At 45.9% G+C, this 27,761-nt stretch overlaps 1 protein-coding gene across 1 annotated transcript; it reads left to right on the forward strand.

Annotated features, from left to right (window-relative positions):
* Positions 1 to 27,761, forward strand: rsu1 (Ras suppressor protein 1). Its single transcript, XM_084475613.1, is given in 10 exon segments — positions 1 to 123; positions 332 to 443; positions 1,014 to 1,064; positions 3,632 to 3,752; positions 6,296 to 6,414; positions 6,853 to 6,935; positions 7,483 to 7,533; positions 7,535 to 7,598; positions 10,312 to 10,444; positions 26,111 to 27,761. Coding segments are annotated over 9 exon segments (834 nt in total). The 5' UTR covers positions 1 to 123; positions 332 to 334; the 3' UTR covers positions 26,214 to 27,761.

Below are 27,761 nucleotides of genomic sequence, written 5' to 3' on the forward strand. Positions count from 1 at the left end.
GATCTACTTCCGGTTGGGCGTGCCTACGTAGTGGAGTCCTCTGTTTAGGAAATAAAATACTATTATTACTCTACTATTCGGTTATATTAGAAACCAAAAGCACTTCCCACTACATTTGAAACGGTAAGCCGTGTCGTTGACACTAATGATAACAATAACCTCTGAAAGCTCGCTTTAGAAAAGTACCGTTAAGGATGCAACACATTTCTGTTATCCTAAACATAACTTCCTAAGGGCGCTTTCTCTTAACTCATGAAACGCAATAGTGTGCCAACGACGTGTGGCTTAAAATAACACTTATACTCCACTCATTGTTCGCCATATATCTCAGAAAATGTCTAAATCGCTGAAGAAGATAGTGGAGGAGAGTCGGGACAAGAACCTTCCCGAGGTGGATATGTGTGACAGAGGGATATCTAACATGCTGGACGTCCCATCACTGTGTAAGTTTTCAATTCACTTTGATTCTATCGGAGATTTCTTTATTGTCAATGTGCTGTTCTGTATGAAGAAAACGTTAGAACAAGGGCTGGAGAAATAATGGGCAGTCCGTGGCTCACACTTTGTCGGGGCAACTGTCGAAGACGTCAGCTCTGGCATTCCCTGCTCACTGCATCCTGCTATATTCCCTATTTAGGTATTTGTGTATTTAACTACACACAGTATTATAGAGTTAGTATATTCAATGGTTCACCATGTAAAGGTATACAGCTGTATATATTACAGGACTATTACGTTTTTAATGAGCTAGTATTTGACATCTAGTAATTTTAAATGAATGCATAATGTTATTAAAATCCTGCCTTTGTGAAAAGTTGAACAATTTCATGGGAAAATGTGCCCAGCAAATAGTTTCAGATACATGTTCCAAAACGTATACAAAACGTGCTATAGAAAGTACAATACTCGTGTAATAACTGTAGATTGTATAGTTATTACATGGTATTACATGGTACCTCTTGAATAGTGTACAACAGGTAAAATACCATAATGTGTGTTCTGTTTTTTTATAGTCACCTTGTCCAACATCACTCAACTCGTTCTCAGCCACAACAAGATCACAGGTAGGTTCATTTTAGTAGCTCTTTTTATTTATAAGCAGTTGGCTCAAGCCATGTTCCTCTTTACACACTACATAATTGGGATAAACGATACAGACGTTTAAAATAGTAACATGTGTGATTCGGTTTTATACCACTAGAGTGCAGTACAGATCAGTCGAGACAGTAAACTATCTTTTAGCCATGCTGGAATGTTTAACAGGTATTATAAAACAACATAAAAAAAAATCACATCAAATACAAAATAGTTAACATCTGGTCTGAACAAATGCACCAAGACACTCACAGTTTGAAAAGATCCATTACTAACTTTCATGTGAGGTTCAGAGCAGACAGACCGGCCTGTGTAGCCTGCAGGCTACTATTCCCTAATCAAGCTGTGACACTCACACAGATGAAGCCACGATGAGATTACACACATTGTCTCTCGTTATTGGTGCTATTTATATCCCAGATCAAGAAGCACCTTGGCTAAGCCAATTGGCAGTGATACGGATCACCTTGCGTTTACGGTTACCCCGCCCCCCAGGGGGCAGCGTGCTCAGATGCACCAGATCTAGTCTTACCCAAACATCTCAGCCTTTACTGGTCCATTTCTTCATGATTGCTGCATGCTTATTTTAAGGAGGAATCGGGGCCCATTTGCCTTCTGCATTTGTTTAATTAAAGAAAATGAGGGAAGTGAGCTATAAATGATGTAGGCCGTGTTCGGCTTTTGAACTTTTGAAAGGTATTACTCAGGAATTACAGTGACATTTGGAAAGTCTTTCATTAAGAGCTGGGTGGGGGTGAGGGAGAGGGTGGGAGAGGGAGAGAGAGAAGGTTGAAGTTCTCATGTTGTTGCTTCTCCTCTCTGGCCCATTACCGTCCATCCTGCAGACTTCCACTACCAGGCAGTGGACAGACACGCACAGGCCAAATGTCACATATGTCGGCAGGTCTTTGCTCACCTTTCACAGGGGGGTCTCTCTCTCTCTCTCTCTCTCTCTCTCTCTCTCTCTCTCTCTCGCTCTCTCTCTCGCTCTCTCTCTCAGTGCCACATGAACCCACACATTCCAGGTCAGAGACAAGGATAACTAGATAGCGTAGCTTGTATGGAAATCAATACAGTGTATTGTGAGGTTGGCACATAAATTGTCTTGGTTTTATCACAGGGTCCTGCTTGTCTTGACCTCGCCACCACACACACGCACATGGTGACTCGGTCCGTCCACCATTGATTGTGGCTCTTTGGTCCAGAGAGTGGCACTGGGAGGGACGACGTTGGGATTGTGGTGTTTGTGTTGGTGGTGGTAATCTAAACTGAATTGATTTCTGACATCCGAGGTAAAATACCAGCCCCCTTCTGGATGGAGAGTTCTGTCCTCAAGCCATTGAACATGGAGAGAGAGGGGGGGAAGAAATTAAGAAGGGGGGCAGGGCAGGCAGGCAGTAGACAGTTTAAAGGGAATATTCTGTCTTTGCAGTTCATTTTGCTATCGCTGAAGGAGAGAATCATACCTGGATAATTTGATTAATCTGATTCTAATCTGTTTAGCCTTAATCCATTCAAGTGTCGTAATGTACATCTCAATCTGGCTAACACAATGCTCAAGAGGCTGTCCAGCTGATTCCTTATTGTAAAGCATGTAAGAATGGAATCTTACAACAACTGCTAAAAAGCAACAGCAAAGTTTTTTCAACTGCACCAATAATGTTTGGTAGGACACACACACACACACACACACACACACACACACACACACACACACACACACACACACTGCGTGATAAGAGGAGCCATCCTGAGCGGACATCAGTATGCTGGGGGCCTTGCCTCCATGCTCATCATCCTCTCTGCAACATTCACATCAGGGTCCCCCTTCCCCCGCAAACACACACACACACACACACACACACACACACACACACACACACACACACACACACACACACACACACACACACACACACACACACACACACACACACACTTCTCACACCACCCTCTAGACGACTCACCCTCCCATTGATCTGCCTCCTAATCTGATAGAATTGCCCCCACACCACCTTCTCCCCCATCCTTTCTCTGTTATCTGCCTCATCAATATCTCCACCTCCCCCCTCTCTCGTGACTAGAGAGTGTCCGAGGAACGGGGGGGCGGGGGGGGGGGGTACAAAAACAGGAGTGGTATAATAATGAATGAATAATAGATGTTTGGATGGAAAGTGAGACGGAGAACCAAAGCGATGGTCAGGGCACAGCAGATCTGAAATGTCAAGGAGGCAGACCAGAAAGACCATCCCCCCCCCCCTCGCCAACTAATTGAGCCATCAAAGGCAATACTCACCCCTCCTCTGGGATAATGATGATGTGCTCGTTAAGGAGTTTGTGTGTGTGTGTGTGTGTGTGTGTGTGTGTCTTGCTAATAAGAAGGTGGATATGATTTTGTGTGTGTGTGTGTGTGTGTGCAGTGAGTGGAGAGGCCCATGATGAGGCAGTGCATGTCTAAGGATACGTGTGCACCTGAACACATATGTCAAGTCATGTTCTAATCTTTTTTCCCTTTTTCCCCTCCCATCACTCCCAGCGGTACCGGCAAACATCTCGGATCTGAAGAACCTGGAGGTGCTCAACATGTTCAACAACCAGATTGAGGAGCTGCCCACCCAGATCAGCAGCCTACAGAAGCTCAAGCATCTCAACCTGGGGTGAGGATGCTTACCACACCCCTATTACATTGCTGAGGGTGACGGAAAATGCCTGTTTGTTGCTGAATCAGTTTCCCTGTGTGTGGGTGTGTGTCTCCGTGCACGTGTGTTCCTGTTTTTGTCCGTGCATGTAGTCCCTTGGTGTGTGTGTGTCTGTGTGCAGGTGTGCCTGTTTCCATGTGCACTTGTGACACGCATGTGTGTCACAAGTCTGCACTCTGCAAGAATGTTGAAAAGTCTTGTCAATTCAGCTGTGCTTGCACGGAGGTCAAGGAAAACTCTTTGCCACTTTACAGTATCATAGTGTATAGCACTGCTTATGCTTGAGTCTGATTGTGTGTCCATTCACGCATGGATGCCTCACTCTGTCTCCGTCCTGTTCTCAGTCGTGGTTGTTGTTTAATAAGCGCTGCCTGGGTCGGGTCCAGATTGTCAGCTGGCTGTGTTGTTCACCTGATGCACTCCTAACCGTGGGGGACTGTTATCAAGGGCCCTTCATTGGACTGTCGATAACAGCCCCCCCCCCCCCCCCCCCCCCCACTTGCTATGGAATATTGTTAAAGGGCATCTGGACACACTAGTTTACTCTTGTAAGTGTGTGCCCACCTCCAGGTAGGTCGGTAATCGTAGGTTTTTCACCCAAAATCCATATTGTTTTTACAAAAAAACCACAAGCAATTAAATATTGATGTGAGCATACAGCAATGCAAAAAAAGTATGATCTATTTCATGATGTATAACCATCCTGAACGATCCCGTGCACCTCTTCAAGTACCATCTTTTGTTCGAGTCACCTGTTTTGAATGTGATTGTGTTCATTTGTGTTTTGAAGGGCTACAGCTGAATGAGAGTCCTCCTAAAAAAAACACAGAATTCAGACATTGAAAGAAAAAGCTAATTTCTACAGTGTACTATACCTGATAAATGTCTGCAAAAGCAGTCCAGCCTTTAGTTAATACAACATATTTATAATGCAATATATTTGCATACCATCCATGTGTATGTTTAAAAAAAAGGGACACGGCTGTGGAAACGGAACCTGTGGTATTGTTTGAACTGCATGGTATGGGCTGCCTCAAAGATCTTTTCCCGGCCCCACAGTTAGTGGTGGCGACATGAGCTTCCTCTCTGCGGGCTCCTGGTTAAATGACTTATCGTCTGAACTCTCTCCTCCCTCCCCCTGTGAGCACTTAGGCAAGCCAACACCGGCCCTTCATCCATCTAACCCCCCTCCCTCAATGACCAAGGTGGTCCTCCAGCCTCACAGCAGCAATGACTGCTTGTGTTTCGTTTGTTCTTTTTGTACACTCGAGATCCATCCAGTTACACTGGTGGTTGGAAACACAGCCAGTGTTGGAACCTGTGCGTGTGTGTGTGGGGGGGGATGGTTGCGTGTGCATGTGCGCACTCAGATCAATGGCCAAACATACAATAATAAGCAATTATAAAAGAACATGCGGACATGCTATAGGCACACCGTCAATGTCAAGTGGGATTAGGGCGCCGAGGTTGTCATTTAGTTGATCCACACACAGATGCTGGCTCTCGTTACAAAACAAGCTTCATTATAGGATACTCTAAGCCCCGCACTGGTATTCAACTCCGCCGCCATTCCCATTCCCATTCCCTTCTCGTTTTGCACATGCAACAAGCCCGTGGAACATGATCTCGTTTGTCCCTTTCAACCTGCCAATTACCTCTAGACACACACACACACACACACACACACACACACACACACACACACACACACACACACACACACACACACACACAATAACCATGGCCCAATCAATTATCAATTTGCCTCTGTTTGTCCAACCTCTTTTCTAAGGCTGCCATCATTTCCGTTGCTGATATTTTTGAAGGACGGACGGAGAAATGAACAACCTATCACTTTACATTTACATTTACATTTAGCAGATGCTTTTATCCAAAGCGACTTACAATAAGTACATTTGTCACAAGAAGTGAAACAATATATCGCCGTCAGTACAGTAAAGATGTTCATAGAACCAAGTGCAAGTACTAACAATCGCCAGGCTAACCCCATTCCCCGTATACAGCAGTGATAGCTAGCTACTGCAGATGCTACACAACTAAGTACATGCTACACAACATGCATGCACAACACAAATAAGTACATGCTACACAACTAAGTACAATGAATGAATATAACTTGCATTAAGTGCGTTCATCAAGTGCCAGGATGTACAACAAACAATAGAACAGGTGGGTTTTGAGTCGTTTGCGGAAGCTGGTGAGCGACTCTGCAGTCCTGACATCAGCAGGGAGCTTGTTCCACCACTGTGGTCCCAAGATAGAGAAGAGTTGTGATTTAGCTGATCGACCTTTGGTTGCTCTTCGTGATGGCGGTACCAGACGTCCAGCTAAGGTAGTTGAGCGGAGGGATCGAGCTGGGGTGTGTGGTTTGACCAAGGCTTGGAGGTAGGCAGGGGTAGTTCCATCGACCTGTCAGTTTAGAAAGTGTCGCACTTATAATGAAAGCTGTTGTGTGTGTGTGTGTGTGTGTGTGTCTGCAGCATGAACCGTCTGAGTGGGCTGCCAAGGGGCTTCGGGTCCCTTCCTGCCCTGGAGGTGCTGGACCTCACCTACAATAACCTGAACGAGAGCTCCCTGCCTGGGAACTTCTTCTACCTCAGTGAGTGCGCACACACACACACACACACACACACACACACACACACACCACACACACACACACACACACACACACACACACACACACACACACACACACACACTCACTCTCTTACCATACCAAAAATAAATAATTAAATTATTAAATCTAGGTATTTATCATTTGTGCCCAAAAAGTAAAATGTCATATGGCTGCTTTACATAGTTATCACACATGCCTACAATGCTGTTAATAAGACGTATTTTATTCAATTACATTGATCTATTGTCACCTGTACCTCATAGCCCTATAACACATGTAATATATATGTACAGAACGGCAAGTAGTTTTTATCAAACAAGTGTAATAAAAACAAGAAAATAACTATCAATAAGAGTGTAGTACATATGAGATGTGCGAGGGCTTCTGAATGTGTGTGTGTTTGTGTTTGTGTCACAGCCACCCTCCGCGCTCTCTATCTCAGTGACAACGACTTTGAAGTGCTGCCCCCGGACATCAGCAAACTGAGCAAGCTCCAGATTGTGAGTAAAGCAAACGAACAGTCGTTGCTGTCGCCGTCTCTCCGTCCCTCCGTCTTTCTGTCCTCCTCTGGCTCTATAGAGCTCGTACATCACAATGCATCATGTCATTTATTTTTTGTTGCCGTTACTTGGCAACAAAAGGCCAAATGAGAAATATTGCTAAAGCTGTTTAGTGTTGTTATTTGATGGTTTCATTGTCATGATGTGCCTTTAATTTATTTCCCCCAATTCTGCTTTTATTTCCTCTGTCTGTCTGTCTGTCTGTCTCTCTCTCTCTCTCTCTCTCTCTCTCTCTCTCTCTCTCTCTGTCTGTGTCTCTCTGTCTGTGTCTCTCTCTGTGTGTGTCTCTCTCTCTCTCTCTCTCTCTCTCTCTCGCTCTTCCACTCTCACTCTCTCTCTGCCTTCCTCTCTCTGTCTCTGTCTCTCTCTCTCTCTCTCTCTCTCTCTCTCTCTCTCTCTCTCTCTCTCTCTCTCTCTCTCTTCCTCTCGGTCTTCCTCTCTGTCTGTCTGTCTGTCTGTCTGTCTGTCTGTGTCTCTCTCCCCCTAGTTGAGTCTCCGAGATAACGATCTGATCTCGCTGCCCAAGGAGATCGGGGACCTTGGCCCAGCTCAAGGAGCTCCACATCCAGGGCAACAGGCTCACTGTGCTGCCCCCGGAACTCGGTACTCAGCACACACCCTGGACACTTATATACCGTGCACAGCACTGAACACATAGCTGTAATGGCACTGCTGCCACAGAGTAACATGCTGTTTAAAAGGTAACATATTATACCACCAGGTGTGAGTGTGATTAGCCGTTACAAGCCGTTTGAAAATCTGCGTCTTCTGACATCTAGGTGTCCACCTAGATGTATTACTGAATCTATCCAGCATACATCTAGGTGGACACACCCACTTGATGTCAGAAGAGGTTTTTCAAAATGGCTTGTAACAGCACAACATCACAATCACACCTGGTGGTATAATATGTCACCTTTAAGATGAAAGGAGATGTAGTGGATTACATCTCTGTTGCCGTTTAGGAAAAAAAAGCTTTAGTTGGCTGTTTTTATGGATGACGTGTTTCCTCAGACACAGCAGAGGCAAACTTTGGAGTTTAATTTGTGTGGCACTTAAATACATGACATCAAGCAATACAATACACATGACAGAGCTTCTGAGAGAAAATCTAATAAAATGACAATGACATTTAATTGATGAAAACCAGAATGGGATCCACTCCATAGTGATGCAATAGTCTGCCAAAACGATTCACTAACTCCCAAATAAGTCCCATTTTACCCAGCCGTAATCAGCCAACTCCTTCATCTGGAGATTTGAGTCATGGGGGAATGTAGTACGTTGAGATGGGGAACTCGCATTACTTTTTTGTGGTTTGCAGACAGAGGCTGAGAGAGAGAGAGAGAGGGAGAGAAACTGAGAGACCCAGACTGAACACTTTACAGAGCCCCACTCACCCCTTCACAGAGGGCACCAGGGATCCCAGCACACTCTTGACAGCCTGCTCACTCTCTTACTCTCTCTCTCTCTCACACACACACACACACACACACACACACACACACACACACACACACACACACACACACACACCACACACACACAACACACACTGTAGATGGCAAAAAGTATAGAAAAAAGTGATTCCAGTGAATCTCTAAGCTGACTGCCACTCAGTCAACTGCTTCTGTCTGTCTGTCACCCTCCATGTCGCTCTGTCGTTCTGCCATTCTGTCTTTCTGCTCGTAGGACTGTCTTTATGTCACTTTGTCTGTTATGCTGTCGCTACGTATCTTTTAATCGTTTCCTCCTGTCTCCTATCTGAGGTCTGTCAGGCCATAGGCATATCGACTGAAACTAGCCGGCTGGCTATTAGTGCCTTTTTGTTTAGCGCATGGATAAAAGGGATGTGGCAAAGAGGAAGAAAAGCAAAAATGCAAAGAATAAGCAGAGGGGGGGGGGGGTTAAATGAGAGAGAGAGAGAGAGAGAGAGAGAGAGAGAGAGAGAGGAGAGAGAGAGAGAGAGAGAGAGAGAGAGAGAGAGAGAGAGAGAGAGAGAGAGAGAGAGAGAGAGAGAGAGAGAGAGAGAGAAGAGAGAGAGAGAGAGAGAGAGCGCGCAACGGAGGGGCTTATTAGAATCCACACTGTCACGGATCCCTAAGCCCTTTGCTCCACTCCAGCCTTGTTAGAAAGAGAGCAAGAGACAGCCGAGAGAGAGAGAGAGAGAAAGGGTTGTTGGCTGGGAGAAGGGAGGAGTAAAGTGAAGTGAAGGAGATACACACACACACACACACACACACACGGCATGCCCACAGGCGCATAAACACGCACACATGCACGCACACATGCTCACAAACACACACGGGCACACACATGCGTGCACACATTAAAACACATGCTCACAAACACACAGGCGCACACACAGACAAAAACATTTTGAAGGAGATATCTGCAACATAAAAACAGGATTTGTTGAACAGCAAAGGAAAAGTTGTTTTTGAGGTGGGACACTAGTATACAAACCAGAGTCTGGGTGGAACACTACTACTCCAAGTGACTGAGATTAGTGCTAGGATTATTATTATTATTATTAACTTTATTAAAAAATGATCTGGATAAACACAGGTGTAAGTGTCACCATTCTCAAGAGTAGCAAGAACAGAGATCCAAATTAGAACTGTGCTTCATTGCGGTTTATTAGCCCAGCAAAACAGAATAATGCAATATGTGAGCATTTGCGTGTGTGTGCGTGTGTGTGTTTGCACGCACCTGTCTGCCCATCTCTCTTTTTACACGTGATATCGGTGTGTCAACCGTGTTAGGTGGGGGGCGGGGGGGGAGGTAGTGTTCTAACACTGAGTTTCGCCCGTCTAAAACTTTATCTTGTGCTTCCCCTCTCCCTCTCCCTGCATGACAAGCCAGGCTGTATTAGGCTAATCAGAGGCTAGTTAATTAGCCCCAAGGTGCCTAGCATCAATTGCAGTAGCGCTTTGACCTGTGATGCCTGCCATGGCGGGGCAAGATGACCACATGGGGTGCTCTCACTCTATCGCTCTGCCTCCCTCCTCATCTCCCCTACACCCCCCTTCCGCCCGCCCTATCGCCACCCTGTTTAACACACACGCACACACGCACGCACGCATGCACGCACATCTAACCCTGTGACATTTCTTAGTCTCACTTCTTCTGAATGTTTGGTGAGGAGTAAAAATATCCCTTCATAGTTCCTCCCTCATGCTCCTTTGCTCCTTTCACGCAGTCCATCTACACAGCACCACTTTCTTTTAGTTTCTGTCCTTGTCCTCCTTTCTGACCCCTGTAGAGACTCCTTGACTGTAACTATCTGTACTCGCCCCCCCCTCCATCCCTCCAGGTAACCTGGACCTGACCGGACCCAAGCAAGTCTTCAAGGCCGATCACAACCCCTGGGTCACTCCCATCGCCGACCAGTTCCAGCTGGGCATCTCGCATGTCTTTGAGTATGTCCGCTCCGAGACCTACAAGTAGTAAGTAAAAATCCTCCCCTCCTTTAGTTCACTGGCATTAAAGGTGCAGTGTGTAGAATCTAGAACCGAATAGCGAAACGGACGTGGCAGAAATGGAATCTTAAATTCCTAAGTATGTTTCTAGTCGGGTATAATCCCAGGCAAATAAGAATCGTGTGTTTTTGTTACCTTAGAATAAGCCATTTTTATTTACATAGGGTAGAAACATGGTGGTGCAACATAGCAGTGTTTCTACAAACAGCACCACCATGTTTCTACAGTAGCCAAGTCATGGGCTACGTATGTAAAGGATTCAATTAGAATGGAGTATCACACACTTTTTAATCCAAGTGTACATTTGTGCAGCCAATGGCAATTTGCAGATCTACAGTTCCTTTATTTATAATTATTTTATTGACTTTGATGACGAAAATAAACTCAGAACAAGTAATACCGTTTAATGTTAAAACTGTTACTTGTAAACTATGAGCTATAGTTAATCCAGACTTCAGATTAAATACAATACATCAATCTGTCATGGAACCACTCAACACTTGGCTACTCGATGCTGTTGTGGACGATGACATCATTTTGGAAGTGTCTGATGGTACCTTACACAAAACAGGCCATTCCAGGCCTCATAGTCGGAAAGGTATGGGTGAGGGGGGGGTGACTCAGTTGGTTGTAATCTGCAACCTCACTGCTAGCTGCTCCTACATTTTACACAGTGGACCTTTTATTGTCCTGTTGTGCATGAAGTGAAGGGAAATGTAACTCACGCAAGACCTCTTGCAAGTGTAATCTCAGGCGGTTTTACTGTTGAACAACTGTCTACAAAGAGAATATTTCACTACAAACCAGAACAGTGCTTCCTAGCCCTTTTCAAAAGGGGATATTTGCGGGCCTGACACACAAACCCAGTTCAATCTTCAGGGAGGTTGTTTAACAGTAACAAGTACCACAATTAGGTTGAACAATTACACAATGATAATGGTCTTAACATCATAAAAGGTGTCGCCTTTTATAATTGGGTTATCGTTAAAATAATTGTGCCTCTTTGACTAAAGGGGACAGAATTTGAACAAAAGTAATTTAGGAGTGTGGTTGCTTAATCCTCCCCACTTTCTTTGTAAAAGAACAACGTAACAATGTCCTTTGCTACAAGTTACGTAGGTGGCTGCCACACTCCACCTAGGTGACTTTGGTTATTGAATCTGGTTTATTGTAAAGTTTGGAGGTAACGATACATGGCCTGATGCTCCATGTTGCCATGCAAGAGATCTCTCCCTGAGTGTGTGTATGTGGTGATGGCTGGCTCAACCTGTGCGCACCGATAACCCAATGTGCAACAGGTGTGCAGCCTCACCATGCCCCAGAGTCCAATCAAAATCTCAGCAAGGTGAGGCTGCCTGATTCATCCAGCCATCATCCACACACACTCCCACAAACAACTTTATGTTTCTATTACTGTTTCTAAGCTGATGACACTGTGGCATGCGCTCCACTGACTCTTCGTCATCTAATACTTGCACTGCTGGAGGTGTGATGGCCGCGCAGGAGGGGAACGCCAGCAGGGGTCTGTTGTACTTTAATGACGGAGAGCTGCTATTGCTCCGGCTTGTCTTCTGAGGAACGGACGTAAATCCGTCTTTTCCCCGAAAAAGGGTTTCACCCTGCCACTGAGCTCTAAAAAGGCACACTCTGGAACTGATCCGCTGTGTGTGTGTGTGTGTGTGTGTGTGTGTGTGTGTGTGTGTGTGTGTGTGTGTGTGTGTGTGTGTGTGTGTGTGTGTGTGTGTGTGTGTGTGTGTGTGTGTGTGTGTGTGCATGCACGCGCATATGCGTGCATCGGAGAAGAACATGTCTCAACGTTATTGCCGATTGCGTACAAGCCCGTCTCAGGAGTGATTCTGTCTCTTCCCCTACCCCACCCCCACCCCTCCCCTCCCCCTCCCCACCCCACCCCACCCTCCTTCTCCTCAAGCCTTCGGAAATTTATGCTTGCCGCTACCTCATCCCAACCGAGCCAGTCGAAGCTGCTCCCTGCAGGGCACCGTTTCACCCATTTGTGTCTGTCTCGGTTCACGTTTATAGCTGCCATTCTTTATTTCCTTCTTTTTTCCTAGTTTTTTTCTATACACTTAATTGCCTTTACAGGCGATTGTTCAGCAGAAGCCTCGGTCCTCTCTCGTTTTGTATTCATATTGTTGCATGGAGTCCACTGAGCGGCAGCCCGCCCAACACACGGCGGTCCGTAGACTCCCCGGGGAGGCGGAGGTTGGCAGTTGAACACCGCCCAGGAGAATGTGGCGGTGGACGTGAAGGGAGGTCTTGGAGGAGGCCGCTCTTACAAGCTCTGAGGCTCTCCTTCACTGCACACATTCGTTTTACACATTGTAAAAACGGATAGTTCTGTTCCGCGATTCTGATTGGCTCAAAGACGTTACTCTACAAAACTGCCTGTGGCTGCATGACAATTCATTTTTTGTATTAATGCGCTGCCAATCTGAAAGTATGTTGCTTGGCAACCACTTTGCTGTTTTTAGGGACTGAAGTGCTTGTTGGAAGAATGATGACTTGTTTTCAATAAATGTTGCCGTGTGTTTATTAAGTGAATCCGACAACATCCCTAGCTGGTCTAAAATCACTGCAAACCATGGCCTCTTGTAGGTTATTACTTAAATTAATAATCTATGATAACAATTCCATCCTATTTGAGTTATTATTTATTGCACGTGACAGTGCACGGTGATCCCAGGGATATGTGACATCCGTTTTGTACGCGTTAATATACAAACGTCGGCCACTCTGGACTCGATGGAAGGCGGCGACAGCGGCGCTATGAAGCTGCCATCGATCTTTAGATTTCCGAAAGCCGATCTGTCATCGTCATATCTGCCTCTTCAGCAGCTGTCCAGGTGCGATGATGAAGAGCGTGGCGTGCGACTCGATACCGCGGCCCCCAGCCCGGTCACTTGAGGCTGTCAATAGAAGGCCAGCGTCTCTCCGTGATGAATCACTCCCGGCCACACCCCCTGAGCGCGACCGCTCCTGGCACACACACGACAACACAAGACCCTTATCCGAGTCAGGGTCTTCTTTATTTCCCGCAGGCAGCGTCTGGCGCCTTGGATCCACCCCCCCCCCCCCCACCCTGGGCTAGCCCCCGGGTTTGCTCCCCTCCCTCTCTCGTGTCAAACCTTGAGTCGGATAATCCACCCCCCCCCCACCCCACCATCCCCCCCCCCCCCCCCCCCCCCCCCCGCACCACTTTCCCACCCCCACGATCATTACTTCAAGTAACACCAGTTCTCAAACTCTTGGTGTCCGAGAGCATGCCAAATTATTTTCTGGCCGGGTTATAATAGAGTTAGGAGGAACTTCTCTTGGCTTGATCAATTTATATAGGCAATTGTATTATATAAATATATACAATTTCAGGCAAAATATTAAAGGCTAGTCTACTATGTTAGTCCTTTGGAAAACTTTGTACTTTGTTTGATTCTCTGTTAATGAAGGTATTCGAGTTGCTTGTGTGTGTGTGTGTGTGTGTGTGTGTGTGTGTGTGTGTGTGTGTGTGTGTGTGTGTGTGTGTGTGTGTGTGTGTGTGTGTGTGTGTGTGTGTGTGTGTAAGTGTGACAGCGATGTGTGTGTGTGTGCACGCGCTGCTGGCAGGGGTCTGTCATCAGACAGGTGATAACAGATTCGTCCAACGGAGATCCTCCTTTGTGGCGTCACAGCTTTTGTTCACACCTGACTAAATGTCCTTCACCTCTCTCACACTCCCTCTCCCTCTCTGTGCAGACACGCCCACGCACACACACGCTGGCAGACAAAGCCCATCTGGCTCACCAAAGTCTGCGTGCACCCCGATGGGTGCTTCATCTATGAGCTTCAACTCAAACAAAGGCTGTGTCATGCGATACTGTGCGTGATGGCCAAATGACAACATCAGAAACAAACAGACCCGACAGCATAGAAATGTCTTAGAAAGACATTTCAAAGTTTCGATCAAGAAATATATTTTTTTGTTGTTGTGTTAAGGTTGTGAATACATAATAGATCTGCTAAGCAGGCATATGACCAGACCTTCACTCCACCAGATCTCTATCTCTGATCTGATCTTCCATACATATTCCTCGCTCATATATGATGTACAAACTTATTCTGTGCATGCGTGTCATCCTTGCACGGGTGTGTGTGTCTGCGTGCGTGCATACGTGTCTGTGTCAATGTGCGTGTGTTTATTTGCCATGCATATTTCATTTGGGCACTTGTTTTACTGACAGAGGAATCGGCGTGCTGGTGTTTACTGACAACAAGCCAGACCTGTCTGCTCAGCCACGTAGACTGTGCACATTAACATGCGTTCAGGCCCACTCTTCCTCTACGTTACATTATCTTTTATTCATTGCTCCCTCTGTGGAATGTTATGATCTTCTCTGTATTTCCATCCGACTGCCTCTTCTTATCTGTGGTCCCACCCCATCCTTGATATTACCCCCTGGTCCCACCCCAGGTTACAAGCGTGTTAAAGTGACAATGTGGAAGAACTCAAGATTTGCATGTGATGCAAGTAAATGTCAGTTAAGTCACGCTGAATGCTTTAACACAATGCTGATGGAGCCTATGGCCCACTTGCGTTTGCAGTATTATGTATGTTAAAAACTGGTTGACTTTCCCGCCATGCATTCAAATCATAGGTGTGATGTATAATCAGTCAGCTGTATATCTCAGATGTCATTATAACGGCTGCTTGATGAGACACCAGTGAGATTGCACTTCAACTCCGAAGTAGGAGGAAAAATGCAAATCTTGATTCTTATTGCCATTAACGCCACAGCAAGATGTAATTGCCCCTCGTTTTGTGTACAATTACATTCCTCCTCTCCTCTAAAGAGACGTAACTGCCAGCGTTCAGCCCCTTGAACAGTGTTTAGGGACAGACTCTCTTATTGAGCTGATAATAGATGGACCTCACACACACACACACACACACACACACACACACACACACACACACACACACACACACACACACACACAGTCAAGGAGCGCTGCCCTCTGTAGCTATTGGGTTTTTCTCTCGACTTCCAACCACCGCATCATTAACAGCCAATTAGTGGTGCGAGCGTGTGTGCACGCGTGAGTCCTGCTTCAGACTGGCAACGCTGCAATTTTGTCCCCAGGCGCCGAGTCGCGGATTGTTAAAGACAGAATAATTGGCAAGCATCGGTACAATACAGATACTGACACAATACCGTATTGGTATTGGAGGAATGTCCCGCAGTGAAAACCATGTGATGCCAGTAAAGCCACAACACAGATGAACCCATTTCTCAAGGCCACACAGAAGCATGTTGTGTGTGCTTGGGAATTAAAAACCTTTCGTGCAAGACAGAAGTACAAAGTGCTTTACAGGGGAAAGCACTTTCCATGGTAACAGTTTAAAATAACAGTATGAAGGAAAGGCCACATTTGAGAGGTGGAATTAAAGATATTCTGCAATAAGTAAGTAAAAGAGGCTCAACACAAAGGCGCGTTAGAAGAAGAGTTTGGGATAGGCCGATCTATGTGATGCCCTCGGCTCCTCTGGGACACTGCATTGATCTGCTACTGTTATGGTTGGTCCTCTTCCCTTTAACGTGGGCAGATGGTTAATGTGTGTGTGCATCCTGAAAGGGACAGGGAAAGAGCAGCATGAAGAGAAGTTGGGAGGAAGACCACGTTGTACAGCGTGGCTGGTGAAGCAGGTCTATAGCATCAGTCTTTAACTGGCTTTAATGCTCTCGCTCTCTCGATCATGCTGTCTCTCTCGCTCTCTCTCTCGCTCTCGCTCATTCTCTCTCTCTCTCTCTCTCTCTGTCTCTGTCTCTGTCTCTGTCTCTCATGCTCTCGTGGTAAAGTGATTGCTGCTTTGGGAGGTTCAATCAACACAGGCATACAGCCCTACCTGGGTCTTCAATTAATGCATTAAAAGGGTGTGTGGGTCTCTGCCCCACCGCCTCGCCAGAAATAAAAGTTACCTTTTTTAATGTGAAATGAATGGAAAAAACACCAACTTTTTTTTTAATATTCTATTCCTTTACTGTGGAAGTCGAAGACAGGACGCTTCCACACGGGTGCCGGTTTGAATGTGTGTGCGGCAAACACACACACACACGCGCGCGCGCATTTGATTGCAGCAGCCCATCATTCCTCGTTATTCGAGCTCAGGGTGGGCAGGACAGGCCTCAGTCCTGTCCCCACACACACACACACACACACACACACACACACACACACACACACACACACACACACACAGGCTGGACTCTTACACCCTATCCATCGTACAGCTCATTAGCCAAGTACAACACAATCTCCCTCCCTCCGCTCTCTCTCACTGGTTCTGTTGTGTTGCTTCCTTCATCTGCACTTTTTGTTAGTTAACTTTGCCCCGATCTCACACAATTGTCATCCCTGGTCCTTTTTCTCCTTCCTCAATTGTTTTCCCCTGAACCTTGCACCCCTTCCATCTACCTTAATGTATCATTTTAACTTTATTACGATGCTTTTCTTCCTTTTGTCTACCATCTTTGTTTGCCTCCCTTTCTTGCATGCAGCTCTCTCTCTCTCTCTCTCTCTCTCTCTCTCTCTCTCTCTCTCTCTCTCTCTCTCTCTCTCTCTCTCTCTCACCCCTCGCTCCTGATGTGTCCTTGTGCCGTTTTCTTCTGTTACTCAAAGCTTAAAGTGCTTCTTATGACAATATAAACACATACCGTACACACCCACACACAAGCAATGTGTTGTTGGTCTGTTGCCATGGTCTGTTGCCATTGGTCGAGAGCCGTGCTCATTTGTAACACATTTTAATTATTGTAACTTATTTCAAATCTACACTATGCCCCAGTCTCACTGCCCCCACTGCTCTCCTCCTCCCTCCGGGTCCACCGCACTCATAGATCTCATACACACATGTATTCTATATATCTATGTATTTCCGGGAGCATTTCTGCGCCACGTTTGTAGCAGGATACTAAATTGGCCTGCAGTTCAAGTGAAAACGCGAAGCCGGTATCAGATCAATGGCCTATGACATCCGAGCACATTTATCAAGGGGCCAACAAGGGCTGAACACGCACACACTCACAAACACACGCCTTTCAACTCTTAAAATGCAACATAAACATGCAAACACCACGGCCACAGGGGTGAAACGGCCCACTTCCGATATCTGAATCTCTAAAACACACACACACACACACACACTTGCCAACACAGTGAGCAGGCTTTGCTTTGATTAATTAAGCTGTGTGGAATAGGAGGGTTCCGTAAAGACACATTCAGGAATCTGAAACCGTTAACCGCCTCCTCGTCACCTCCCCCCTTCCAAAATCCATTGGCTGCTCGGCGTCTATAACGCTAAAGACACATGCATACAGACAGAACTCGTATAGTAATTGGTGTTTATTATATAATACTTCTAAGTTGGTAACTTTATTGTGTGTGTGTGTGTATGTGATTGTGTGTGTGCATGCGTGCTTCACTCTGTCTGTATGGGGCTAGATACACACTTCGGGGTGATTATCCTAATTTTGCGCACGATTTTCCCCTTCCGACTCCTGTCAGTAAATGCCCCATTATCCGGCGGTGCAGGGGACACTACGTTTTTTGCTTCCCTAAAAAACGATCGGGCCGCACCACCTTTCCCAAGCGTCTGCACGATATCTCGCCTTTTGTGTGTCTTTATACTCCTTCGAAGATTTATTGAATCAATTAGTGTTACGGCGGATCTCCCCGCACAGCCTTACTTTGAAACAACTCTCCATTATCGTATCTGGAGCATTCACAGTCGGATTTTGACGTCCAAATAGGGGTCTGCGCACTCCTCGTGGCAATGGCCGGAAGGGCGTCATTTAAAAGAAAGATTTGGGATTGTTGAGAAAAGGACGAAACGGCAACATGAGGTAGTCAGCCAGCAAGAGATAGATAGATAGACTCATCCAGGAGAGGAGGCAGCTTAAGAAGCAGTTGAGAAAAGCTACAGATGACAAGAAGGAAGGTATTGATTGTCTACAGGCAGATGTGAGGGAGCGGTTGGCAGTGCTAAGAAGAGCAGAAAGTAGGAAAAGTGGTAGTCTCATGGAACCTAAGCAGAAGCTTGAGGAGTACTTAGAGGGAGTGCACAAAGACAGGGAGAGGTTCACAGAGATGGTGCTTCCCGCTGATATCCCACCTATTGGTGAGTTAAGTAGTCAGTGCGACGATAGCCCACCAAGGTGGAAAGAAGTGCAAGAAGTAATAAAACGTGCAAAGGTCTCTTAAGCCCCGGCACCTAACGGAGTGCCCTATCGATTATATAAAAGCGCACCGGATGTTTTACGATTCCTATGGAAGCTAATGAGAATAGTTTGGAAAAAGAGTATTCCCAAGGCATGGCGTAGGGCTGGGGAAATATATATTCCCAAAGAGAGGGACTCAGTGGAGATTAATCAGTTTAGACCAATTAGTCTACTGAATGTTGAAGGGAAGGTCTTCTTCAGTGTTGTGGCTCGGAGATTGTCAAGTTATCTTCTAAAAGAAAAGTAATTGATACCACGGTTCAGAAAGCTGGAATCCCTGGTTTCTCCGGATGCTTAGAGCATACCAGCATGCTTTGGCACCAAATTCAGTTAGCAAAGCGCGAGAGGAGAGACCTGCATGTTGTATTTTTGGATTTGGCTAATGCCTTCGGGTCAGTACCACATGTTATGGGAGGCCTTTGATTACTTCCATCTCCCCGGAACCTAAATCAATGGTTTGGTCAGGATGAGACATGAACACTATGTTCCTGTGTGTGCAGCCTCCGCCATATCCTATCAGGGTATAAGGTCCGTCTCTCCCAGGGGTGGTATACGTGGCGTCATAACCAGGTATTGAAATGTTTGGCAGAGGCTGTTGATGATAAACGGAGAGAAGCTAATTCATCAGCCACTAGTAAAGAGGGTAGGCAAATTAACTTTGTGCGTCAGGGGGAAAAGGTTAAGTAATGGAGGAGCCTGGGAAATGAAAGCAGATCTTATTCAGCAGGTTGTTGTGCCTCCACACATTGTTAGCACTCGGCTAAGACCAGATATGCTATTGTGGTCAGACTTGGAGAAGATTATTATGTTTATGTTTATATCATTCAACTTACAGTTCCTTGGGAAGACAGAGTTGAAGTAGCCAATGAGCTTAAGAAAGCGAAGTATGCGGAAATGGCTGGAGAGGCAGCACAGCGAGGTTGGAGTACATGACTAAGGCCTATTGAAATTGGTGCGCGGGGGTTTGTGGCTAGATCTGCTACTAGCTTGCTGTCTGAACTGGGCATTTGTGGACGAAGTCTGAGGCAGGCGATTAGTAACATGTCCGTGGCAGCAGAACGAGCAAGTGAATGGCTGTGGGTAAGGAGAAAACATACTTCCTGGGGTGCAAGCTAAGCTAAGCCAGCTGACTAATGTGCTAACGTGTCTGTTTGGTCAGGGTTAGGGGTAGGGCTAGGGGTACGATGCAGGAAAGAGAGTATTTAGATGCATTAAATGTGGCAATGTGGTGGCAGCATTGAGGGGGGTGACTCCAGGACACTGGTTTCATTGTTAAGCCCTCAGGAGGTGTCGTGGGCCTAACTTAACGAAACATCTGTGAAAGAGGGTGCCCACTTGATAACCCCAAAGAAATTCTGCTTACTGCATACTGCTGTATTTACTGCTGTTATTTGGGCCATTTGTCTCGTGTTTTTCACCTTTGGTTGGTAGCTTAGTGGCCAGCGTGCTTATAAGGTTGGTTTGGGCAGGGGCTTCTGAATATGTGTTTTCCTTGGATTTTGGCACAAGGGATTTTAACATCTGATCCTGTGTATTAATGAAATGAAATGTACAATGAAAATTGTCTAGCAATTTCGCCAAGCAAATTTCAAGAAATAGGTTGCACTTTGTCTTTCGACTCGCTTGCAAAATCCACGATGGGACTGAGGACTGAAGAGAGCTCCGGCAACGTTTTATAGTTCAAAATCGCTGTCAATCAAACGGCAACTCAGTCTTTCACAGACCCGCCAATCATCACGCAGAAGCCCAGCGTCCAGGCCAGCCCACTCCTCCATTCACCCCCAGAGCCGCTGAGCGTCCGTGGGAGGAACATAATCACAGCATTATCCAATGACCGTCGACGCACTAAAAAAAGCTGTTCTATGCAGCCCCATTGAAGTGGATGGACGCTGAGCTTCAACAGGCAAATGCACTGTGACGCTACAGGAATGTATGAGAAGGAAATCGAGTCAGTCGACGTGTGATAAGCAGCTGATTCTGAACGAACTCGTCTTCGAGATGGACGTGTTCTAACACATTTTTAGTCAATGAAATGTTAACACAACAGTATATATTTGACCATTTCATTTTTGAAATTTTAGGGGAAGGTCAGCTTCCCCTAAAATTTCAAAAATTAAATTAAAAGCTCAGCTTCCCTTGCAGTCTTATTTCGTGCAGAAATCACCACTGATATATATACATATTCCATGGCCTCGGAACATATCAGGCAGACACTCGCTGCGGGAAGAATGAAGACCTATTGATCAGTCCACTCATCTTCATAAAACCTCTATTTCTGTACATTGATGTGTCCCTGCTCTGCACGAGAATGGGGCTGAAGGCAAGGTTTTTTGCCCTGATAATGTGAAGGGGGCTCTAGCCTTATGCAGTGTATGAATTGTCATGTGGGAGAGACTATTGTGCAACATGTACATCTATTTTAGCACCATCTCCATCAATTGATCACGAGAATGCTAGTGCTATTTAGAATCAGGCCTGGGTTGTTAGGGAACGGCACAGATTAGCATGTGGTGTGCTGTTTTGGCACACCACATGCACCACATACATAAGACCGAAAGAGTTGCTTTAATCCTCATCTATCGTTAGGTGTGTGGTCTCTCACCTTTACCAAATTTGAAAGATGGTCTAGTGTGTGCCAGGCGTGAGGTTGAGACGGGGGGTGCAGGGTGGATATCCTCTGTTCCCCCTGGGCTCTGGCATCTCCAGTGTACAGCAGACTGTGACGGAGGCAAAGAGGAAGAGGAGAGGACAGCTGGTACGCGGGGGCACACAGAAAAAAGCGGACATAGGAGAGTCGAGAGGACTCGGCCAAAAGACCCCTGGGAACGTCAGACTTCTCTCTCTCTCTCTCCTCCATATAAAAAAAAGGGTTTGGGATATGAATCACAGAGCCCCATCAGGATGATCTATCACAGACACTTCAGTAACAGAATGAGTGCTAATACATTTTGCCCTGTGCCTAATATAAAATATAATTGTTGTATACCAGGGCAGAAAAACAGATTATTTTCATAGTCAATTAGTTTTTTTATCAATCATTTTGTCTATAAAATGTCATAAATAATAGCAAATGGCATCACAAGTTACCAGAGTTAGAGACGTTAAGTGACGTCTCAAATATGCTTGATTTGTCTGACAAGCAGCCGAGAAAAACAAAACTTTTCTTTATAGAATGATCCACAAACCACATATTGGAATCGAATATAACATAAATCGCACCATTTGTTATTTCAACTTGATAAATGACTGAAACGACTAAGTGATTATACCTATTCAATTATTCAGATTTGGTGAATTTTTCGTCTGTCGACTAATCGCCACAGCCCTATTGTGTCCTACTGTATCCACGACCGGGGTGTATTCTGAACGCTGCGCTCATGCATTCAGAGATGAGCAGCCTTGATTCTCCCCCCGCCACGTCTCACCCAATGCACCGAACAGAGGCGCTTGAGCGCACCACAGCACTGGCTGGATTTGGGCGACGACTGAGAACCTGCAACGTGCTGTGAAACACAGCACTGTGGAGGCGATGACTGTGTGTGTGTGTGTTGGGGGAGGGGTAGGGGATGAACTATGGCTGCTGCAGTGTGCCGGAGTTACTTGAGGACAGACCTGGAAGAACGTACATCGCTCTCGGCTCGCTCAGGATTGAGGCTGGGACGGCGGCGGTTTGAGAGGGATTGACAGGTGATTAGGAACAGACAACAGCTGTCACTGAAGTGGCGAACACATAACGGCGCCTTTCGGCGTAGGGGTTGCCCCCGTTTTCCTCAGGAGTTGAAGGTTGAAGCCACACCTAGCGCAGTCGCTGCCCTGGGGCGTAGCAGCCCGGCTCGGCTCGGACGTTCCAAGCGGATCACAGCTGTGTTTGACGTTCTCAAAGAAACTGAAGCCGAACAGGCATCCCTATCATGCTAACATGGAAGGGGGAAAACGAAAAATGTTTGCATCTCTGACTTTCTTTATAATGTCATAGACATTGTCAGGAAATCATTCCGACCGCCTATCATAGCGGCCGGTGCTTTGCTGGAAGCTAATCATGTGTTTATGGACTTAACTCACCAGTCTGCCAGTACTCCCTCACTCACACAGCGCCAAACCTTACGCACTTCCACAAGAGGCCCACTTAATGTCCATCAACGACACACTAAAGCTGCATTGATATGCCTGCTCCTCTAGAGGGAGCCTTCTTCAATAAACCCCCATCCTGCAGTCCCCCTATTTGGGGCTTTAACACAGGGCTTTCTCTGTGTCATTAATTAGGAGCATTATTCTCCACAGGCATACGCACACATTGATCCCTCCTTAGTTCCCCCTCTTTTATGAGACACCTAATGGAGCCTCCTCTTCTATATCTATATCGCTGTAGTCTCCCAGGCCCATTCATCAGCCTGGAGAGATCCACAATTACACCGGCGCCCCGCCCCCTTGCTACAGCAGCCCCATGTGGAAGCAGAGCTGGACTGTTTATCGATCAAATGAGCGATCCTGCTCTCCCTTTTTAAAAGGCTATTGCGTGATCAATCAAAAGATTCCACTTTGGACTTCCGCTTTTGGTCTTGCCTTTGGTTGCTCTCTCTCTCTCTCTCTCTCTCTCTCTCTCTCTCTCTCTCTCTCTCTCTCTCTCTCTCTCTCTCTCTCTCTCTCTCTCTCTCTCTCTCTCTCTCTCTCTCTCTCTCTCTCTCTCTTATTTATATATTTATATATGTTCTCTCTTTGTCTCTCCCTCTTTTATTTATATATATTTTGTCTCTTTATTCGAACATCATTGCATCCTGGGGCACTGGTTGCTGTGTCTGGTTACATGGTGTTTTCAATGTTAAGTGCACTTAATTACATAGCTTTGTTCAGTACTGGATTCTGATTGGTAAATTACATCATTCTACCATCTTATTTCTGAATACCAGAGCATTGCTATGGGCACAGTTCCAACCGTTGAATCGAACAGACTATTTATTTCAGCAGAAGCAATAAAATAATTTTAATAAGTAATTTTTTGGCATTGCAGACCTGAATCACCCAGTTGGGGTTTAATTTGCAATAATGACAGCTCGCTGTAGATTATCTCTTACATAAAGGAGGCAGCTTCACATTGAGGTCCATGTTCTTTGCTTACTCCCTGTGAAAAGGGCTTGTTTCTTCTTGGTCAAATGAAATGCTGAAGGGCAGCGAGGGTTTGATTGTTGGTTTGTTCCCCCAAAGAAACTTAATTTTTTTGTATCGGCCCAAGTTGCTTACTTTGCGTTGTGGCCATCCTGATCGATCCGTTCAGTCACGTGGTCACAGAGTTGGTGTTTGAGCAAATTGTGTTTAGTGGTATTGCAGTTAAGGTGCTGGTGGAGATATTCTTTGATACTAATCGTTGTTTCCTTTCAGTTTGAGTGAATGATTAATTAAGTCGCAAATCATTTAACAAAGAGGTACATTTTATGATGCATCTTAACTGCAAACTTCGAAACACAAATGCCCACATGAACTTAACAAGCTTTACATAATTGTCGTCTCTTTGTGGCCCCCTTAGCCCAATTACTACCACTACTTTGACTGGTATTAGTATAGTCCATATTGACGGGGTGTTTTAGGGTTCTTCCGAGTTTCAGAGTGGGCTTTATCCTCTGGGAGCGCCACTGTACGGCTGACTGGACAAGCTCTGCAGGGGAAATAATATAAAGTGTGTGTGTGTGTGTGTGTGTGTGTGTGTGTGTGTGTGTGTGTGTGTGTGTGTGTACAAGTTCAGCATATTGTATCCTTTTCTCTTATTTCTCAGAGTTTGGTTATTTGTGGTATTTAGAGAAGGGTATTGGAGTGGGGAGGAGTTGGCCTTTTCCTATTCCCCAAGAGGGACAACCTACTGCTGGGGAGCCATCGGAGGACAGCAGGCCCTCCCCCCACACTCCATCTACTGCTCCATTCTGTTAGCAGGGGTGAAACAAAAGGGTTTAGGTCTATCGGGTTTTGGGTCTGCCTGCCTGTGTGTAAGAGACGTACACTTCCTGTTCTAGTGGAATCTGTCCTCACCATGGACTATAGATGTTTGCTTGAGGATCAAAGATGGGCTGCCTATCCAGAAATGAAATAGTTATGTTTGTCATTAGACCATTTTTGTGGTTCTCATTAATTTTACAAAAATAAACTAAAATTACACCCATCACATCTGGTTTGACCCACACACTGAAGTTATACATTTAAACTGTGACGCATTCGGCTCAAACCTTAGTATTAATATTCTCTCAACCCATCCCCAGATCTTCATATCTAGCACAAAACTAATCAGAAAAAGATTTTGTGTGTATTTACTTTACTTGTGTGTGTGTGCGTGCATGCATCCCATATGTTCCTTTAGTAAATATTGAATGCTCTCTCAAATCAAGTGAAGGAACTCATGACATTTAGCTCTGCAATTCGACCTCAAGATCTCAAAGGGCACGGCTCATTTGTCTTCATGTATTTATCATCTTTCCTTTCCATTTGAAATAAAGCATGGATGTCAATGACCCACTTGTTTTCGGTTTGGCCCTGGCCACAAAAAGATAATCTGTGCTCATACACACACACACACACACACGCACACGGGGACATTCATACAGACCCTGATGTGTGGTCAGGTGCACAGGGTTGGCGTTGGGCTGGGTAATGATCAGGCGCTTAGTCAACATTCACTGTGATCGCCCTATTAGTGTCAGTTACCACCGCAGTACCCGGGCGGACAACCACCATCACCACAACCACCCTTTTCTTTTTCTCATTCTATCTCTGTCACTACCCCCCCCCTTGGGTGGCTTTGGCTCACAGAGAGAGAGAGAGAGGAGAGAGCTCAGTGAAGTGGAAAGGGCCGTTCCTTGTGCTTCTGTCTCTGTGTTAACCCCCTCTCTCTTTCTCTATCTCGCTCGCTCGCTCTTTCCCAAAACACACACACACAAGCAGCACGTGTACACACACACACACGCACACGCACACGCAGCAGCGGCGCGTGCACACACACAGACACACACTTCCTCTCCTGCTCTGCTCTCCCTCTCTGGAACGGCTCAGTTTAGAAATAATTGTCTCTTTGTGTGCATCCTTGATTTTGTTTTTTGGCTTCTCTCTGGCCCTCAGCTGGGTAGAAGAGAGAGGGCGGGGAGCTTCTTGCTCATAAAAACACACTCTTTCAAACATATATACATAGATTTGCTTGTTGGTAATGTTGTATACCATTTTTCTCAGGGAGGGGGCTTTGATATCAAAAGCACATTTGTTAAGTCTCTCTCTCAATCATTCTCTCTCTCTCTCTGTCTCTGTCTCTGTCTGTGTGTGTCTAATTGTATGCTTACCGTATCCCTCTGTCTCTCCCCCCCCCCCCCCCCCTCCCCCCCCCCCCCAGCCTGTACGGTCGGAACCTGCAGGCCAATCCGGAGCCCCCCAAGAAGAACACGGACAAGAGCAAGAAGATCAGCCGCAAACCGCTGGCCGCCAAGAACAAGTGATGAGGGAGGGATGGAGGAGGAGGAGAGGCTAGACCTGATCTCACTGCATGTGCCTTTTAACACCCCCTTTGATTTCCTTTGAATTTTCCCTGTTTAATTTTTTTTTTTTTGGTGTCCTTATTTATCGTTCATTTTATACTGCCTTGTTTTTCTGAAGTCCTTGTAGCAGCGGTGCCTCCTTGAGTCGTCGTACTCCGGCTGTGCGTGGGGTCCAAGGACCAGTCGCTGTTCTCTGCCGGTCTGCCGCTATTTTGTAAATCACCGTTTCCCATTTCTTATTTTCAACTCTTTAACCGTGCATATCCTGTACAGCATGCTGTATTCCTTGGCATGGTTTAATTTTACTGTCAGTGTCTGATGTTACCAGACATAGCCACAAGCCAGTCGACGCCTATCTGCCCTTTGCCTTGGTTCAAACTACACTTCATATCGAGCAAACAACCAAATCGCAAATCCATTTCATGAAGGTTGCAGAGACTGCAGAGACCACACTTGACTTGGTTGTCCTTTTGTAAGCCGGCCCCTTACTGTGTCTTGCGGAGCCCGCACTGACTCAGGTCTGGCTGGGAACAAGCTGCCATGGGGCCCAACCAGCGGCTGATTAACCCCGGGGCCCATGTCAGGAAGAGGGCTCTAACTACCCGGGGAGACCACCAGACCCACACACATTTGTGGGTTGTGTGTGTGTCATAGCTATGTTTTTGGCATGATTTAGAGAGGTTGTTAGCTCCCCCAAAAACTGTCGGGTCACGACCACGAGGGTAGAAGAATCTCTCTCTCTCACTCACACACACACACACACACACACACACACACACACACACACACACACACACACACACACACACACACAAACCTAGTGCCTTTTTAGTTTAGTCGCTTTGTTTGTCATTGTCTGCCGTTCAATTGTCTCTCGCTGACTTTCTTTCTACTGTCTTTGCCTTCTGGCTGACATCTTGGCCCAATATGCCATTTCTTAATGTACTGAACTACAATCTTTGAAATACAATACCCACTTGTAGCCCCTCAATTACTCCAACTGGACTCAATTACGGCTCCTTTCATAGCGTTCCTTTCACTGTGTGTGTGTGTGTGTATGTGAGTGTGTGTGTGTGTGTGTGTGTGTGCTCCTGTAAGAAAGACTGATATCAATTGTTCTATTTCTCTTTTGCGTGTGAGTGTTTTCCCTCCTATCTGGGACAAACCCGGAACCCAACATTAGCCTCGATTCACGGGAACAAGTTATTTTTAAAGAGCACGCAGAAGAAGAAAGAATCGCACGCTCTCACCCAACCGTCCGTCACAGTAGAACTTGTTGTAAAATGAACAGTTGTAATCACTGCAATTCTTTTGCATTAATACCGAATACAGAAGAAGTTGAATTGTGCCGGACGTCACATGAAAGCTTTTTGCAAAATGAACAAATGTAATCACTGCAATTCTTTTGTATTAATATTTATCATGCTTTTCTCTCGTGCCACTATACACTGTTACATGTACCATTTGCTCTGTGTATCAATCATTTGGAATAAAGCATTATTATTGTTC

The sequence above is a fragment of the Micromesistius poutassou genome, assembly GCF_964030765.1.
Source record: "Micromesistius poutassou genome assembly, chromosome: 11".
Classification (NCBI taxonomy): Eukaryota; Metazoa; Chordata; class Actinopteri; order Gadiformes; family Gadidae; genus Micromesistius; species Micromesistius poutassou.